Source organism: Mastacembelus armatus, chromosome 12 (genome assembly GCF_900324485.2).
Source record: "Mastacembelus armatus chromosome 12, fMasArm1.2, whole genome shotgun sequence".
Classification (NCBI taxonomy): domain Eukaryota; kingdom Metazoa; phylum Chordata; class Actinopteri; order Synbranchiformes; family Mastacembelidae; genus Mastacembelus; species Mastacembelus armatus.
In genome coordinates, this window is record NC_046644.1 from 13,501,067 (window position 1) to 13,520,043 (window position 18,977).

Consider the following 18,977-nt stretch of genomic DNA (forward strand, 5'->3'; position numbering starts at 1 on the left):
AAAAGTTTAACTTTCACCTTTTACTTTTTATCTGTCGTTCTTAGACAAACACACCACATATTTAAAGACAGGACATCATGAATTTAGTCCTGAATGAATTTCGACATTTGGGAAAACAGCTCTTTCCTTATCAATGACTGTGCCATTTGTTTCTGGTGTTATGACTTTTACTTCTGCTGTCTGGTGGGAATCATTTGCCAGCACCAATCCCAAGGCTAAATTTAATATGACTTTTTAGTGGCAGCAACCCATACACACTACATTACAAAATAGTAAGAAAACAGGATTTCTTTCCTTTTTAGGCACACTGTACTGTTGCAATGATATCTCACTGAGTACCATGGTCTCACAAAACACTACTTGTGAAATATCTTTCATGTCAGCTTACGGGAAAGGCAAGCAACGCACACTTGCTCATTTAGACACACACATACACACAGCCAGTTTCCAGTGCTCATGGGGGTGATGGAAAAAAAGAGGGAGCTGTCAAAATAGTATAAAAGCTCTCAAATGGTTGGATTTCCAGCTATTTCTACAAGAGCTAAAGGGCAGCTTAGTTTTAGCTTATGATACATGGGCCAACTTATAAACACTGGGAGTAAGTCTGGCTGGTAGGGCACAAGGGGATGGTAAGAAAAGGTTGCAGAAGAGAGGAAAAAGAACTGCACAAATGAATGGGTTGACCTTTTAACAGAAAGAGCTCTGTGTATAGGAGGTTTCCCTGAAACACATTCCTGCACTGTTGCAGGATTGCTCTTTCGAAGGTTTTACTTTTTCAAACATGAATTTCAAACAAGATTAATTTATTCTGTTGTTAAAACCTTAAAACCGTTAAAACAAATTTCACTATCAATGCATGCCTAAACTTGATATTTGAATGATTTTGCCAAAATTTTCAAATTCTGCTCCTGAGTTATACTGTGTATTGTTTAAGTTGAAGCACTTTCTCCTAGCACCGAAAAATGCAACGAAGATGAAGCAAAGACTGTGGATGACCTCTGTTCAGTGTAGCATGGACAGATTTGGTGCTTCATACAGTTTTTATACACAGTCAGAATTTTGTTGTAAGCTCTCCTATAAGAAAACTGTATGACAATGAAACCCTATGTGTTTATGCGTAAAGGGTTTGTGCTATATTCTTTTTATTTCTCCGTCTAAAACCCATGGACAAAGCATACATGTTGGGTTCTCTTATTTTTCCTGTAATTAGTGCACAGAGTGTGGTAAGACACTAGAAACAGGTGGATAAATAAATTACTGTTTGCAGAAAACTGGATATTTTGCAGAAATAATGGGTATAATTTACAAAAAAATTGACTGGTGACCTGATTCAGCATATATTGATTATGCCTTTCAAAGCTATTCACCCCCTTTTATTGCAAACAACTACAAGAGGGATGCCCACAAAATGCCAGATTTCTGCTACCTAAAGCTAAAAGTGGAAAGAGACTGTTCTAGACACAACGCAGACAAAAATAGAGTCAAAAGAGGGAACAAAAGAGAGAAAAAAAAACAGTCAAGATAAAAAGACAAACAATGGGAAATGAAACAGGACAGTGAATGTTCTGATGTTTGATGATTTTAGATGTGGTCTCAGAGAGGAATGATGATGTCACTGTATGTTTTGATAACAGAATAAATTGTGAGCCTGACGCATGACTACAACACAGTGCACTAACCACTTGTGAGTGTTTAAGTGGAGCTGAGTTGATATACAGTATGTGATTATAATATAGGCCAATTGTGACTTGCAATCTTGATTAAACAAATACTCTAGACTAGATACTGAACAGTATGAATCATTGTTAGGTCTTTTTTTTTTTTTTGCCCTATGAAATATATGGTCCATAGACAAATGCCCAAATACACGCAGAGCGCACATGTTTCCTGAAGACTTTAGATCCTTAGAAAGACCAGTAAAAGAACTGAAGCCCATTCCAGCTGTATTCAAATGTGTACATGTCAGATTGTCATGGCTTTTTTAAACCAGATGATTTACTTTTCTTTTTACATGGGACCAGCTTACAGAACCTTAAAAAACTGCACTTAGCACTTCCCATAATCTCAGGGTTAAATCAGGTCAGAAGAGATTAAAAAAAGGACTATGTGAAAGAGATACATGTGGAAAGTGGCAGTGGAATGATCAAATGCAAATTGGGGCGGGGGGAAAGGAAGTTGCAACTAAGGCAGTGGCAGTGTATACATTTGCCCTACTATACCTATCTGACTTCAACTCTTGCCTCAAGCCAGGAAATAGTCATATTTCTAGTCAGAAGACTAGAAAAAAAAAAACCTACTTTTGCCATCATCCATCTGACAAAAAAGAAAAAAAAAAAAAACACTGAAAATGCAGTTAGCAAATGTTCTTTAACAATATGATCCAAAACCAACATTTCACATGATAATATTGATGTATACTAATGGAGTTAGAAATATGTCTCTCAGGCACCATTAGCATGAGCTTAGCTTAGCCACGTGTCATAATTGGACATTACTTGCACAGTGTGAAGAAAGCACTTATATCACTGACACCATGAGAAAGCTCTTCAGTTAGTTTGATCCATCTGGAAGACTCACCGAAAGACAAACGTTTCTGGTCTGCTGTTCAGTGTTTCTTGAGGGGCTTACTATATAATTATCAATTTAAGGACTCAGCAGGAGAACACACTGTACGTTTGAGTTCTTTTAACAATAATATACCCTTACCTAGCAAACTCTACCCACACATTCCATGGGTCAACCCCCTTTTTAAACAGAGCCATCTGAAAGCTATAAATTGTTATGCAATTATATAAATAAGAGACCAACATGCAAGCTGAGTAGACATACACAATGTCCAATCGTACAAGCAGTAAATGGACTGATATTGCCATTTTCAATTTGGAAATGTCAATTTGCAAGAAGTATAAGTGCAAGTAATGAAAACTGAACATTCTAAATTAACATCATGTAACACAGGGCAGCACTACAAGAAATTAAAATAAAATGTCATTATAAAACAAAAACTCAAATGAAATGCAGCATGAGGGCCAGAATCAATGGACAAATCAATGGCCCTGCTTCCTCTCCCTACTGATTTAAAAGACATCAAATACAAGTTACTGAAGTTGTAGACTGATTCTACATAAGAACATTGACAGACAGTGCTGGCATCCTGAGAGAAACGAAAGGCATCTGGAAACACTATTCACTACATGTAACCATTACAAAGCAAAGCAAACATAATTTAAGAAAATTCATTTTGTGTCCAGAAGTAGTCAAACTTGAAGACAGATTACGGCTCAAACACAAGTCCAAATTCATTCTCAGAAACATTTGAACTGAACTAAAACTGTGTGTTAGTCTTTTAAAACTTGGCTTTAAGTTTGAAACATATGGCAGTGGTCTTGCTCTATATCTCCCCTAATCAAAACTCCTAATTGCTTAATTCAAAGTAGAGATAGTGGAAATTCCAGCAACACCTGCTGCCTAACAGCACTTTATAAATCAGCAGCACATACACCAAAAACCAACAAAGGCAAAATGATGCAGCATAACACTTATTTAATATTTATTAATAAATATTACATTAAATTTTCTTCCTTCTGTAGTGCTATTGGCCCGTTTTGTGCACTTTTTTCCTCTTCCTACACAAATACTTGATCATATTCTGTATCTGGATTTGGTGCAGTCCTGATTTAGTTTAGCCCACTCTCTTTTTAACACCTTACTGTCCTGCTTACTACAGTTTGCTTGTGTAATACAGAGTAGATAAAGGAACCTGTTTTAATTCAGTATCACAGAAGAGGGAAGACTAGGAAGTATGGTGGTGAGAGAGGAAATGACTGAGGATTCAGTCATCTTCAGCCTCAAAGGTGGTACCACTTAGGTGCTTGGATACAAATCTAGAATTAGGTAATAATAATCAAAATCTAATCTATTAACTGTAAAATAAGATATTAAAACCCACCCAGAAGCAGCATTTATGGCTCTACCCTTCTGTGGGGTTCCTTTTGGGTAGGCACGCGGTCCGTCAACATTTCTGTCAATACCAAAGCCAAAACAGCACACAGCTGGCAAAAATTAAGGCCTCCAAAATTCTATTACGGTAAAAGCCATTTTGCATGTTCTCCAGCTTACATGATGATTAAAACCTCATGGTAAATGCCAGGTGACCTTTTTAGTAAGCAGAGAGGGGAACAAATAATCGCAAATCATGGCCTTTCCAACACGATGAGCAGGACTGACGGACAGTGAACAGAGAGAACACCCACAGGCCTCGTAACTGTAATGCAGTTGCAAACAAGTCAAGTTTATTTGTGCAGAGCAATATCATACACAGTGTCACAAAGAACTTTACTTGTCCATAACAACAACAGTCTCTGGCACCAGATTGACCTAAATTCTCTAAGAAGACAAGGAAAACCCTTCTCAAAAAAATTTGGTCCACAACAAAACATAAAAAAAATGAGGGAGGGACAGTGACCATAGGAGGGGAAATTCAAGGAGAGGTCCTTCCCCATGGCAACCAAAAACACAATTGCATTTTCCTGTTCTTTTCCTTATTAATTTTACTTCACATTATAAATCAGTGGCCAGTAAATAATGCAAATTTCTATTACAAATTGACCTGATGATGGTGCGACATAAAAAAATTAGACGTTCAAAGTTTTGTTGAGGGAGACATGAATGTCTGTACCAAATTTCATTGCAGCCCATCCATCGTTTGTCAAGACATTTCACTTAAACCACAAATGCCAACCTCATTTTGGCCATAACGGAAATGTCAGGGGATCATCAAAGTCAGTAGGTTTCATCCTTTGTGGAACGCAAATGCCTGTGGCATGATTTCATGGCAACACATCCAATGGTTATTGAGCTCTTCACTGCATTAGTGTGGCTAAATAGTGTGTTGCTCCAGGAATTGAATCTTTGGTACATGCACTGTAACATAAACCAAAACATAAGAACCCCGTCTCAAGCTATCAGTTACTATGGTATGCAGTTTTGAATTCTGCTCTAAACTACAAAAACAATGAGCAGGTAAAATATAAAAAAAATGGACAGGAGATTATTATAGGTGCCCAATTAAATTCCTAAATAAAACAAATTGGCATCCATGTTTCATTTGATTGGATCCAGGATCAATTATGCTGATGCAAGATCCAAACACATTCAACAAACACAATATTGCTTTCCTGACATGAATAAACATCTCCATACAACCTTATTAGCTGTAGCTTTCATTAATCTATTCACTAACCAAACTTTATGACTGAATGTATAGAATGAGGCGATGGTACGTTGTTGAGCAGTAAGTAATATGATGGGCAGCTCAGTGGAACAGTTACATCTTGATAACACATTCATTTGCAAGAGTAGTAAGAGTATTCTATCAAGACCTTCCAGTCATGTGAAATTAATAAACTTCCTTCCAGCTAATAGTAATTGAGTTTTCACTCAGGCCATGGTATGATCAATGATAAGAAGTGATATTATCAACTAAAGTAACATATGGCTCTGAATAAAAACACAGTAAAACAAGTTAAGGAGATCTAATGGTAAAAAGGATTCACTAATCATTTCATCATCCCTTAAGACAAATTTGATGATTAATTTCACTGTCAACCTGTCAATCTTACACAGCACAATAATTTCGATTCAGCTGTTTGGATGGATGATATTACAGTGAGAAGGTCAAACGAGGTCACAGCTGAACAACAATAACCACAACTGGATAAAAGCAGCTCCTCATTTATAGACACACCGTTGTATCACACAAACCAGGCTTAATTTCTTTCCTTATCAAATATAAATGTATTGAATAATTCTCCTCGTTCCATAGCCCAATTTTATTTCTGCAATTGTAGATATTCAGTAGCCACATAATCGATGCCTATCTTAGTGTCAGACACTTTTTATTGGACATTCCTGGAACTGTGTGGCACACTGGTTCTTACAACCTGAGAATGACACTGCCTGTTCCCCCCTGTGCATGTCTACCATTTTGATGTGACCCTTGTGTGGTCTTTTTTTTTTTTATTATTCTTTGCTTTCAATGTGGCTCTGACTCAACTCCACCTTTTTATGCTATACTATGATAGGATTGTGTCTTATTCTAACACTGCACTATATCGAGTGGTTGATGTGCACTGCAATCCTCCTCTCTTGGTACCACAATGCTGGTGGGCTCTAATGGGTTCATCTAGACCTATGGTATAGACCCTATGGTAAACAGTATAAGGGAGTTTACTGTAGAGCTATTGTAATGGATTGCATTAGAATTAGCTGCATGTATTTACTGAGCATACTTTATTGTAAACCTGATTTACTGTTTGAGTTTACTTCTCTATAGAAACACCAAATTTTATAGGAGCAGGAGAAAAATACAGACTGAGCCAATGCATGATGTCAAATTTAGAGTTCGGGTTTTGTGTGTTGTTGCCAATAAGAGTATATATACACAATATCAGCAGCAAAACGTCTAGTCGATGATTATAATAGCTTCAAATAAATCTAGGCAGGGTTAATGGTTTTAGTCATTATATTAATACAAAGAGCAACTCCATAAGGAAAATATATATATATATATATATATATTTGTAACACTTTAAGTGTTTGCAAAGCCCTGAATTGTAAAATGAAGCAAATCAATTCTAATTTAATGCTTACTTTTAAATGGATTTTTAGCTAGCACTAAATTCAAGAAATATCAAGTCTAGACCATAAGTTTTTTTTTCAAGGCTTAATAATACACAAAAATCACATTAGTATCCTTAAGACGGATGGCAGCAAAATGCCAAACAGCACACGGTGAATGAAAATGAAGGCACTGAGGGGTAGCATCCTTATCTTCTCACAATTTCAACATCAGCAGCAATCCAGTAATGGATAAGGGATTTATGAATGCCCATTATGCGTCCATATTTACATGGGGGACACTGTTGTGATTATTGAGATGGTCAAAAATGAAATCAGGAAAGACTATACCTATGGTGAAGAGAGACTGAAAAGGCAAAATGGAAAGGAAGCAAAAAGAGAAAGGGAATGCAGAAAGCCCTTGGCCCCCTGCCTGCAATCTGCAATCTGCTGATGGTGAGGCTCGTGACGAGGAGGTGCACAGCGTCCATTTTTAGCGATGAGGTCATCTTTAATTAACAAAACAAAGAGAGTCAGCTGTGTCACTTCAAGCTGTTATCTGCACCCATGCTCAAGGGCACCGTTTATCTCCATATAATTCAATCTCTTTGAATGAGGGCTTATCGATGCATTGAGGGGCATTCTTGGTCTCACCAATAATGGAGCTGTTATACAAACAGGGGAAGGGGATACCACTCACCCTGACTGCAGAAGAAAGGGGGACATGAGGGAAGTAGAGTGGTATGTAGAGGTAGGAGGTATGTGACAGAAAAGTAGAGTAAAGCAGAGGAAGGTCCACGTCATGTATCTCAATAAGCTTGCTGTGTAAGCTGTGATAAGAAAACCGGGGCTAAACAAAGGGCAAAGATCAAATGGCTAATCGGTTTCTAGGTACAGCAGTACCAGCATAAGGTGACATCATAACCGTGTAGCCCTCAGTGCTGTTGCGTCTGCATCCCTGTTCCTCTCCTCTTTTCTTTTGTGCCACTTTTTTCCCTCTGTTCTTCTCACTTGACTGTGCCTCTCCACATTTTCATACAGTCTCTTCTCACTTTCTCGTTCCTGCTAATCCTTGTAATTCTCCTGCACTTCCCTGTCCTCAGTTTTTCTTCATGTCACAAAATCAAGTGTTATAGAGTGGTGATGCAAAACAGAGACTCACAGGTTTTTAATTGTGTGTGTATTTGTGCAAGAGTTGTGGAAAGCACAGTGCTACGCTGATGAGCGCTTTCACAAAAAAGTGTCACCTCAGCATAACTGTGATTTAAGGAAAAGTCACCCAAATTAGCAACTGACAAGACAATAGAGGAATTGTAAAAATAAAATGATGGAAACCAGAAGCTTTCCGAATTCAGCCACTAGCGTAGTGTTCGTTAAGCCTTTTATTAGACAAATTTCATTACATTTTTGGCGCCTTCCATTTTTTTTTTTCTGGGAACTCCCAGCGAGATACACAGGAAACAGAGCTGAAGCATGTCTGACATTTATAGTGTAGGTAAGCCACTAATTATTCCCATACAGTCAAATGTAGTCCTGCAACCCTTTGCATGACACTCTGCTGTTATAACCATGTTATAAGATGTTCATTCAGTTTCAAAGTAGATGTTTTTAATGGCACAGTTTTGTTATCTGGCTTTTGTACCTCAGATGAGTACAATGTAAATCAAACCAAGTTCCTTGTTAATGGCCCACTTATAATACATAGTAATATAGGGTTGTATTTGTAATTTGAGTACAGGTTTAAAGCACGGGGATAAAATCACACGCTTTCAATGTCAATACATGCCATTTACACAACCTAGAGCTGCTAATTCATCATTCTTTTATTGCTTACTTTTGGCTATTGGAGGCATTAAAGCTACCTTTAGAGATTTCTCATTATCCATGTAAAGGCTCTTATCAAATTCCTTAACGTGATCTGTGATCACCAAGATCTTCTTACACACTTGCAGCTGATTTGACCTATTGCTGTAGAGGAATGCTGAGCCCCACATTAATACCTCAGCACTGCCTATCTGAGTGGCTCTTCTGTCAATGCTGCCTCTGCCTTGTTGTGCCATCTAGAGGCCTGTATAAGACCCAGTGAAGTGGATCATTCATTTGAACATATCCATCACTAATGTGTCTGAAATCATAGGAGAAGAGGGTTGTAAAAAAAACAAAAAAAAAAAACACAAAACACACCCACAACAATCCAAGGCCATTAGAGTAGGAATAAATAGTGTAGAAAGATTAATATACCAAACTCCATAGGCCTTCCTGATGAATTGTTTCATTAAAAATACTAATAAATAAAAGTGCAGAAAAGGAGAGACTGAGTGGGGTGCCAAGCAATAGCAAGTAACATACCACGATATGTAGATATTTCCTTCTCCTGAAATAGTACACAATTAAAACCACTATAGCTGATGAACTGTTTTGATGTATTATTTAATCTACGTATTACTTTGGTGAACAGAGTGCATTCATTAAAACAACCATAAACCCTTATATTAGACATTATTTATATACTTCCCAAATGGGCCCACTAATAGGTTTCTAGATACAGCTTTCTGCGAATCATACAATACACAAACACTGTTTACAGATAGGGAATATGATGCTTTTCCCTTTAGCACAGCCCTCTTGGTTGAATCATACTTACGGGCAGATGTACCACCATCAGGGTTTCATTTGACTCTATATCTGTATTTTGAAACATAAGAAATAAGTTGTCAAGGTGGCTAAAATATAGGCAAATGTTTACGGAAAAGATTTAAGCAGGACAGAAGATCAGGCTTTCCTTTAATTATAGTTCTGTTTCACACAAGCGCAGTTACTCTCCTCTGTGAAGCATGAACCAGAATATATATTTGATCTTGGCTGCCAGTCAGGATGAGTTACTACATACAGATTCTATATAGCTATTAGAACTCACCCTTACTCCTCCTTTTTTCAGCACTTGAATACAGAGTATTGAGACAATTAACTGCAAAACGGGATGAACTCATCTTCACCTACGCTTTATTTCAGTGAGTCAGTATCCCTCTTACTTTATTGGCCTTATAAGAAGTGACGATGCCTATATATATACAGTGGGTACGGAAAGTATTCAGACCCCTTTAAATTTTTCACTCTTTGTGTCATTGCAGCCATTTGCCATAATCAAAAAAGTTCATTTTATTTCTCATTAATGTACACTCAGCACCCCATCTTGACAGAAAAAAACAGAAATGTAGAAATTTTTGCAAATTTATTAAAAAAGAAAAACTGAAATATCACATGGTCATAAGTATTCAGACCCTGTGCTCAGTATTGAGTAGAAGCACCCTTTTGAGCTAGTACAGCCATGAGTCTTCTTGGGAATGATGCAACAAGTTTTTCACACCTGGATTTGGGGATCCTCTGCCATTCTTCCTTGTAGATCCTCTCCTGTTCTGACAGGTTGGATGGTGAACGTTGGTGGACAGCCATTTTCAGGTCTCTCCAGTGATGCTCAATTGGGTCTAGGTCAGGGCTCTGGCTGGGCCAGTCAAGAACGGTCACAAAGCCACTCCTTTGTTATTTTAGCTGTGTGCTTAGGGTCATTGTCCTGTTGAAAGGTGAACCTTCGGCCCAGTCTGAGGTCCTGAGCACTCTGGAAGAGGTTTTCTTCCAGGATATCTCTGTACTTGGCCGCATTCATCTTTCCTTCAATTGCAACCAGTTGTCCTGTCCCTGCAGCTGAAAAACACCCCCACAACATGATGCTCCCACCACCATGTTTCACTGTAGGGATTGTATTGGACAGGGGATGAGCAGTGCCTGGTTTTCTCCACACATACCGCTTAGAATTACCGCCAAAAAGTTCAATCTTGGTCTCATCAGACCAGAGAATCTTATTTCTCATAGTCTGGGAGTCCTTCATGTGTTTTTTGGCAAACTCTATGCAGGCTTTCATGTGTCTTGCACTGAGGAGAGGCTTCCGTCGGGCCACTCTGCCATAAAGCCCCGACTGGTGGAGGGCTGCAGTGATAGTTGACTTTGTGGAACTTTCTCCCATCTCCCTACTGCATCTCTGGAGCTCAGCCACAGTGATCTTTGGGTTCTTCTTTACCTCTCTCACCAAGGCTCATCTCCCACGATTGCTCAGTTTGGCTGGACGGCCAGGTCTAGAAAGAGTTCTGGTCGTCCCAAACTTTTTCCATTTGAGGATTATGGAGGCCACTGTGCTCTTAGGAACCTTGAGTGCTGCAGAAATTCTTTTGTAACCTTGGCCAGATCTGTGCCTTGCCACAATTCTGTCTCTGAGCTCCTTGGGCAGTTCCTTCGACCTCATGATTCTCATTTGCTCTGACATGCACTGTGAGCTGTAAGGTCTTATATAGACAGGTGTGTGCCTTTCCTAATCAGGTCCAATCAGTTTAATTAAACACAGCTGGACTCCAATGAAGGAGCAGAACCATCTCAAGGAGGATCAGAAGACATGGACAGCATGTGAGTTAAATATGAGTGTCACTGCAAAGGGTCTGAATACTTATGACCATGGGATATTTCAGTTTTTCTTTTTTAATAAATTTGCAAAAATTTCTACATTTCTGTTTTTTTCTGTCAAGATGGGGTGCTGAGTGTACATTAATGAGGAATAAAATGAACTTTTTTGATTTTGGCAAATGGCTGCAATGACACAAAGAGTGAAAAATTTAAAGGGGTCTGAATACTTTCCGTACCCACTGTATATATATATATATATATATCTGGCACTAGCAGTGTTGAGACTTCTGTGCTAGCCTTCAGGACTGGGTTTTGGCAGTATAGACAGTGTCTGCAATACCCTCAATCTCAGTTCCACAACAAAGACAGAATGGACCCTGTGAATAAAACACCATTCGCCAGTCTGCCAGTACAAACCCCTATTTCAACTGTTGTCGACTGCCAGTGACTGGAACTAAGTCTAAGTCAACTGCAGGTTTTCTACTATGGCTTTTGGAAACTTCCCACTGAAACAAACTGGCTTGTGATGGTATCTCACAAATAGGACACCCTTCTTTCCATTTCGACACCTCATTGTGTGTATGACTTTTTTTTTTTTTACACTGCTCTGTTCAGTGGATGACTGTGAACAAAGTTTATTTGGGCAACATAAAGTTCAACAACATGAAGTTCCCTCAGCACCAACTACCCTAAACTAGATGACGGCTTCATTTCACTCACTCCCTCTTTCATTCGTTTTGCTTTATGGAATCAGTGAATCAGTTTAATTTCACAGTGTCCCCACCCTCAACTTTGCTGCAAGGATGGGCCTGTCCGGCCAGCCTGTCCATGGACCTACATGGTTGTTGGGTATCATACTGAATCCATAAGAACAATTTGCATTCTGCCCGTCTTTATTAGATTCATGGTTGTTAGTGTGTTTATCACAGTTAAGTGAGCATGGCTCAAATCATAGTTTTATGAGTCTGATTCCCTGTGGAAACACTGTATTGGAAAATGAATAAAATGTGAAACATTTACAAACCCTTATGTCTACAGACCTATTCTGATATACATCACAGTAATTGTGAGAGGACACTGTAAGTAAACAATATACTTGAGCTTGCTGATACTGTGTGCGCACTCTAGGTGTTACTATTTGGCACAGACAGCCTTAGAATTGCTTTAAAATAGTCCTGGGAGGCAATACCAACAGAACAGTTACTTAGTTGGTCTCTTATGTTGGAGATGGGTATTGTTTTAATTCAAAATTAAGATACATTAAATGGCAATCATCTCTCAAAGAAGTTCACAGATGATAACTATCTCTGAAAAAACAACATTTTTTTAGGCCCTTTCTTTTCTTGAATAAAGGTGACTACAACTTGAAGTGCACATGCCCTGCCTTATGTGGACATAACATTGTCCTTCCTGTGTATACAGACAAATACTGTAACACAAAATGTAATTATAATGTAGGGAACTATGCATTTAGAGCAAGATGTAAGCCAGAGTACACTGAACAAAAAAATGTCAGATTGCAGGGAGAGGCCTAGAAAGCTTACATTGGTTGATCCTTGCACCAGTCACCATAATGAATGAGGTTTACGGCTTAAGAAAGCCTTTTCAAACAACCCACTCAAACTTTGACTTGACTTTCCACTAAGCAGCCCTAAAGTATTTTATATTGTGATCATAGGCGTAATATCTTTTCCAGAATTTACATCAAGCAAGAGGGAGTCAGCAACGTTTATGGATATTAGTTTAGAAGAAGATGCCATTCACTGTCAAGATTTTCAAGGACTCTGTGATTGCATCCATTCATGCAGGAAGCTGATTCAGATGAAAAAAAACCCGAGCTAAAGACAAGGGTGGCATATTATGAATCAGCTTATTAACATGGATAAAACTGTAACCCAGCTTGTGGATAAACTCACTGCATTCCAAAACAGATAAACTCCTCATCTCCTGTGATAACTAGAGTGATGACAGCGTTTTGGAGGTTTAAAAAGAACAAGTTATTGCTACATGTACTCACAGAGGTGCTGACATTTGTGTATGACTTTTACTCGGCTGATCTTTCTGGGGAGATTTTTAGTTTTATGGCAATTAACAGGCAGGGATATATCCATATATATTATCTAAAATCCATTTTAAATTAAGCAATAAGCATACCCCTGAATGAGGTGATATGATAAGAGCAGGTAGCACACAGCTTTATTTCAGTGAGCTGAATCTCTAGAAAACAAGTCCTTCTTGCCATTAGAGAAGCCAAACCTGTGTAAATCTTCAAGCCAAAAAATCAAGACCTATTTTTTTTCTGTGTCATATGACTGACCATAAAAATGTCTAGGCGAGATGTAGTTTCTTCTCCTGTCCTAGTCTAGACAGCACTGACATAGAAACATGGCTTTGGGAATCCAGTTAAGGCTGCATCCAAGTGTCTGCATCTCTAAACTCACTCACTGTCTGCCATCTGTACGAGTGTGCACATGGCTGAATGTGTGTGCTCTGAGTGTGTGACTCATGCTCAGCATGGCTGAGTGTCTGTGTTTGGCTGTCTGTTTATCTTTCCTCTCTCTCAGACACCAGCCCAAAGCAGGGTTTCAGCTTGGCAGTGGGAGCGGATACAGCCTTAGCTTCTTGTGGATGCCGGTGCTGGCTGGATCCCATCCACTGGATGCAGGTGTTACTCTTACTACTGATGATGTTGGCGATAGCCTAAGTCCCATCGCTCCACCACTCTGTGCTCATCTGTGCCTCATCTGCCTTCTGATTTCAGTGGTAATGCTCATACATCTGTCCTTTATACCTTTTTGTCCCAGCACAAATTGTGGCACAGGTTTCTCTTTTTCACTTGGCCTATTTCTTGTTTTTAGTTTATTAGCTATTTTGTGTACTATTATCTATTTTCTTTATAAAGTCATTTTATGTTTTAGACAGATGTTGCATGTCCAACAAGTGTTATTTATACTTATGTAAAAAGTACTAGTGTGACTATTTGTCAGCACTGCCAGTATTGTTCTATCCCTTTTGTCATTTGTGACAACTGGGTGCAGTTCATAAGAGCTTGGTCTAATTGTGCGGTTTGACCACAAAGACTTAAATGGTGAGAAGTACAATCTTTGAGCTTCATTTATTTTCCATAATATTTTATCTTTAAGAATTCAAAACTGATTAAACAGCTCCCATTGTCTTATATTGCCAACTATCGGCTCTGACTAAGGTTTGGATTAGAGGTTTTCCTTATGCTTGTCTAGAGTTTCAAATATTGTTTACTAAAAATCAGTCAACTACCCCTTTAGTGTGCTCTGTGTACCCACCATTAGAAGCTGGGGAAGAAAATATGAATGGTTCCAATCATCATGGAAAACTTGAACAGAAAAAATGAAGGATAAACACTTGCTCACCAGAAAACCATCAAGATGCTCTCAAGCAACGTATTTATCCCCAAACTGCTCTATTAGAACTGCTCAGTGGCCAGTACAGAAGACTGAGTTCTCTGGCAGCATGCACAGGGGAAGGTGTGTGTATGTGTGTTTATCTGTTGGCAAATGTCAAGAGGGGTACTGCTGTGCAAAAAGCATCAAGGAATGACTGAGGCTGTGAGCATGAGATGAGTTTGTTACTTTATATACACAAGGTGAGCAGGGTGCGAGCCTAAACTTTTTATTTACCTAGTTCTGGTTTCATTACATAAACTACAATTTTTCTAGATGGTCCTTAAATAATAAGCTTTCAGTGGGTACAGGGAATACAAATCCAAGAATAAGTGTGAGAAAATGATACTTTTCAAACACTATGTCCTTTTAATGGCTGAGTCTAGGGAACAAGATCTCTTCATTTTAAGAGGCCCCTATTATTTCATAAATATACCCCTGCAACACTTTCCAAGTTTATATCAGCAATAGTAATCCCCACATTTTGAAGAGCAAGGGAGGATTTGAGTAGCTACTGTTTTCAGTACTTGCATGGGTAGAGGGAACTACCCACTTACATGTTTGTACAGTTCAGAGGGTTTCCACAGTTGGGGAACCTATAGCCTGTCAGAATTCTCTGCCAGTGAACGGTAACTAATCCTTACTAACATAGATTTATAAGTAAACACACTCTAAGGTGCTTTTTTTGACTCACCAAACTTCTTTTTTAGCTTTGCCCAAATACTTAAAGAAAGGTAAAACTAAACAGAACTGACATGACTAACGGACAGTGGCAGACATGAAGGAAAGAGAAAATGCAAAAGATGAAGAATTTCTAATGTGTCTTATACTTTCTGTTATGACATGATTTATAGTGATGACTGGCACATAGAAGAGTGAGTCACCCACACCATCTGCCCCTTCCTAACTCACCTCTGCCAGCATGCCCGTGTCTAGCAGTCTGTACCCTCTCCTTGCTCACTGGTGCCTACGTTTCATCTGCACTCCTCCCAGGGGTGATGGATGGCCTGTTCATGCTTCCCAGTGACTAAAGCCATCTTCATCCAGATCACCTCATTTCTCCAATATCATTAAATCCCTATCACCCATCCTCTGACTCACCTCAGTCCCTTGTCACAACCATGACCACTTTCCTAGCCTCATTGCAAAATGGTCAGAACCATTTATGGCACCAGATGAATTGTCCTTCGTCATCATCTCCAATCCTCAAGCTAATCTCCTGCTTCTGTTCTGTATCCACACAAAACCTTTAACGTCATTCCCTACAATTGTAACTTCATATTTTGAGTGTTCCCATCAACTCATAAAACATGTTTGTATTTACAGCATTTGGTATTTGTGCTCTACATCATGAATCCAGCTATTCACGAATACATCACATGACACAATTCAGTGTTTAATCTACCTAATTTCAACATCTATGGACAATGGAGGGGAACCAATATGTGGGGACATGCAACTTCCATACTTTTAGAACTTTTTAAAACTATATTTTTTTTACCTGTGTAGACTTCTGCTTCCGTGGGGTCTTCTACTCGTTTATGCTGGAGAATGTAGTCAGAAACCTTGCAGCCAATAAGAGGCTCCACATCCATCCATTCCAGCGTGACCATTGTGCTTGAGGGCTCCAGGTAAGGGGCTAGGCGCAAACTAATGGAGCAACACAGAAAAGACAAGGTTTCAGATATGAAAACAAAATAAATATGGAAAATTAGATCAAACGCATACCACAACTATTTGTTGCCCTCATCTGGAATGTCAGAATAAACTGTGTCTGTACATGTGTGTTGGAACTGTCAACTCTGCCAATATTTCACTGGACAAGACAGCACACTTTGACAAAACAGAATTCCAATGCCACCTGTGCTCCAGCAGTGTTTCCTGTGCAGTTCTCCATCTTTAATCACTTAAAACATATAAAAAAGCAATATTGTCATTTTGCCTGGCCTTCAGCAATCTGTAACAATAGTGTGTGAAAGGTAGGTTATGCCTTTTTTATAAAATGCATGGCCCTCCATTTCATTTTAACTTACACTCTAGCACTGGCCAAAGTTAAAGTTTTAGCTGCTACAGTGACTATTTTCTGCTCCTTTTGTGCCAGCAGACATGGGCCCAGGCAAAGCCCAACCAAAACTTGGTTTGTGGAACCACACACTTCTCCAATTCCACAAACAAAACAGCCATTAAAGCATCTTAAACGTCTTGCGGGTTTTGGGCCCCATACCCTACGGCATCTCTCCCTAGCATCCCATTGTGGCGCAGCATGAGCGGGGAATGACTTTTGCCTTGGTCATGCCACCACAAGTAACTGTGCCCACAAGAAAGTGTGTAGTCAATACCTTGTGCACATGCACACACAGGAATTATCATTACAGATTTGTTGTTTATCTAAGTTGTATTTTCTGTTTCTGGTTTTTGTAGTTTGTCCTGTTTTGCATTCATATTTGTCACACTTAAATAGTCATATTTCTTGTTTGCATAAAAAAGCATCTCAAAGGACTTTTGTGCAGCTCAATCTTATAAAGTCTTAAGTCAATCAATATGTATGCTATAAATATTAAAATAAGTATTTTGGTAAAATATTGCAGAAGTTAACAAGCTAACCAAGCTGAAGAATTCTCAAACATGCATGCTTTCTACCTATCTTCCAGACAAGGGCTATAGTGAATGTTCTATATTAGCCTAAAAATCTCAAACAAAGACAAGGTCAAACAAGTTTGAAAACACTTGATACACTGTCAGTTCTTATAATGTTTGAATCTGGACAAAGGTACAGTGACTGAAAGTTCACATTAGCTCGCATCACATGGATTTCATGGAATTTCAAAGCCAGATTTATGCAAAACTATAAATTTGGTTATAGTCGACAATGTGGGAAAAATTTTTGCAAAACGTCATCACATTCAGTGCAAATAACATTAGGTTTTGTAAGCCAGAATGCTCTCATGCAGCTATATTTTTATGTTTATTTTTTATTGTTATTTTCGAGTGGTGCCAATAAATGATGCCCCTTATTCAATTGTGAAATAAAAGACATATTTTATTTTGATTATTTAATTAAATGCCTTCATTGTAGCTATAAAGCTTTATCCTTTCAATTTCCTGTTTCTCTTTAAAAGTTCTGAGGGCAACAATAGCTGGGGTCGATGACTCACAAAAGCCTCAGGAGTATTGTTAGGACACCTTGAATAAGAGCATGTTCCTTTCACAAGGGTGTAAGAGCTGACTGACAGCTATTAGAACTTTTGGGACTGTACTTGGGTCTACAACTGAAGTGCCTTAGGAGTCAGGTATGTGGGTGCATCTGCATGTGGATAAGTGAGCATGCCCTCAGTGCATTAGTGTTTGCATGCATGAAATGTCTCTTGGGCATGAATTCCTAGGTGTCATGGTGTCACCTCACACTTACATTGGCTGCCTGAGGGGACTGCAGTTGGGCAGGCCATCTTTGCTGAAGGCACTCAGGTCACAGCGACACCAGTTATCAATGACATCGCCCTTTCCAGCACACCAGTATGAGCTCATTGTGGCGCTCTTGAAGGCCTGTAAAGGGTAACAGGTGAGAGAAATGCAATTACCTCTTGGAACATGCGCTCCTCTTCCATCTATGCTTAACCCACCCCCATCTCCCATCCTAGCTACCTTCTCCACCAGTGCCAAGCATGACCCAGCACACACACAGGCACATGTCCCAGTACTTCTGTTGATATGATCACTACCTACTGACTGTATGTAATTCTTTTGGCTAGCCACTAAAATAAACCATGAGCACTAACATTTCAAGCCTCAGTCTTATCCACCTGAAGAAGTGTGGATGTGGGCAAAGTGAAAATGGGTCTCTCTCGCTCTCTGTCTGTCATACATGCAAACGCGCGCACACACACACACACACACACACACACACACACACACACACACACAGTTCCACACACATGGACAAACACACACACACTACAGCATGCCACACAAACCGCACCACACATAGTGACCTTTTCATATCCACTGTTCCCAATTACCGGAAGACAGAAACATCTCACTAACATTGACAAGCTTACACTGTGATATCATAGATGCACTGTGACTTTTATGATGGAGGTGTGAAAAATGTGACAGCCCCCCTCCTCCTCCATTCTGTGCATATGCTTGTGTGTTTATGTGTGTGTGGATCTGTCTGTCGTTGTCGGTCTGTCTGTGAAGGGGGTGGGTGGTGAGATGTTAGGAGATGACATCATCTCCTAACATCTCCGTGTGCTGCTTCATTAATGGGAAAAAGAAAAATCAAAGTCAGAAGCTCAGTCATTCTCTAAAAGGCAGCAAAATGCCAATATAACCGTCAAAGCAATAAAGTATAATGTCAGGGCTTTCCCTAAAGCCACAGGCATGATAGACAGTGAGTTCAAGGGAGTTCGCAAGCACTCTGGCTCCCCCTGTCACACTATGGATCAATGGAGCACTCAGTTATTTATGTGCTCTAACTGGTTGGCAGTG

General features: G+C 39.2%; 1 protein-coding gene across 1 annotated transcript in view; it reads right to left on the reverse strand.

The window, feature by feature from the left end:
* Positions 1-18,977, reverse strand: part of astn2 (astrotactin 2) — a 226,584-nt gene that overhangs the window by 20,322 nt on the left and 187,285 nt on the right. The window contains exons 18-19 of the mRNA XM_026297778.1: positions 17,899-18,032; positions 15,991-16,139 (exon numbers count right to left, since the gene is read on the reverse strand). Of these exons, the coding sequence (XP_026153563.1) occupies positions 15,991-16,139; positions 17,899-18,032 (283 nt within the window). The remainder of the gene's footprint in view (positions 1-15,990; positions 16,140-17,898; positions 18,033-18,977) is intronic.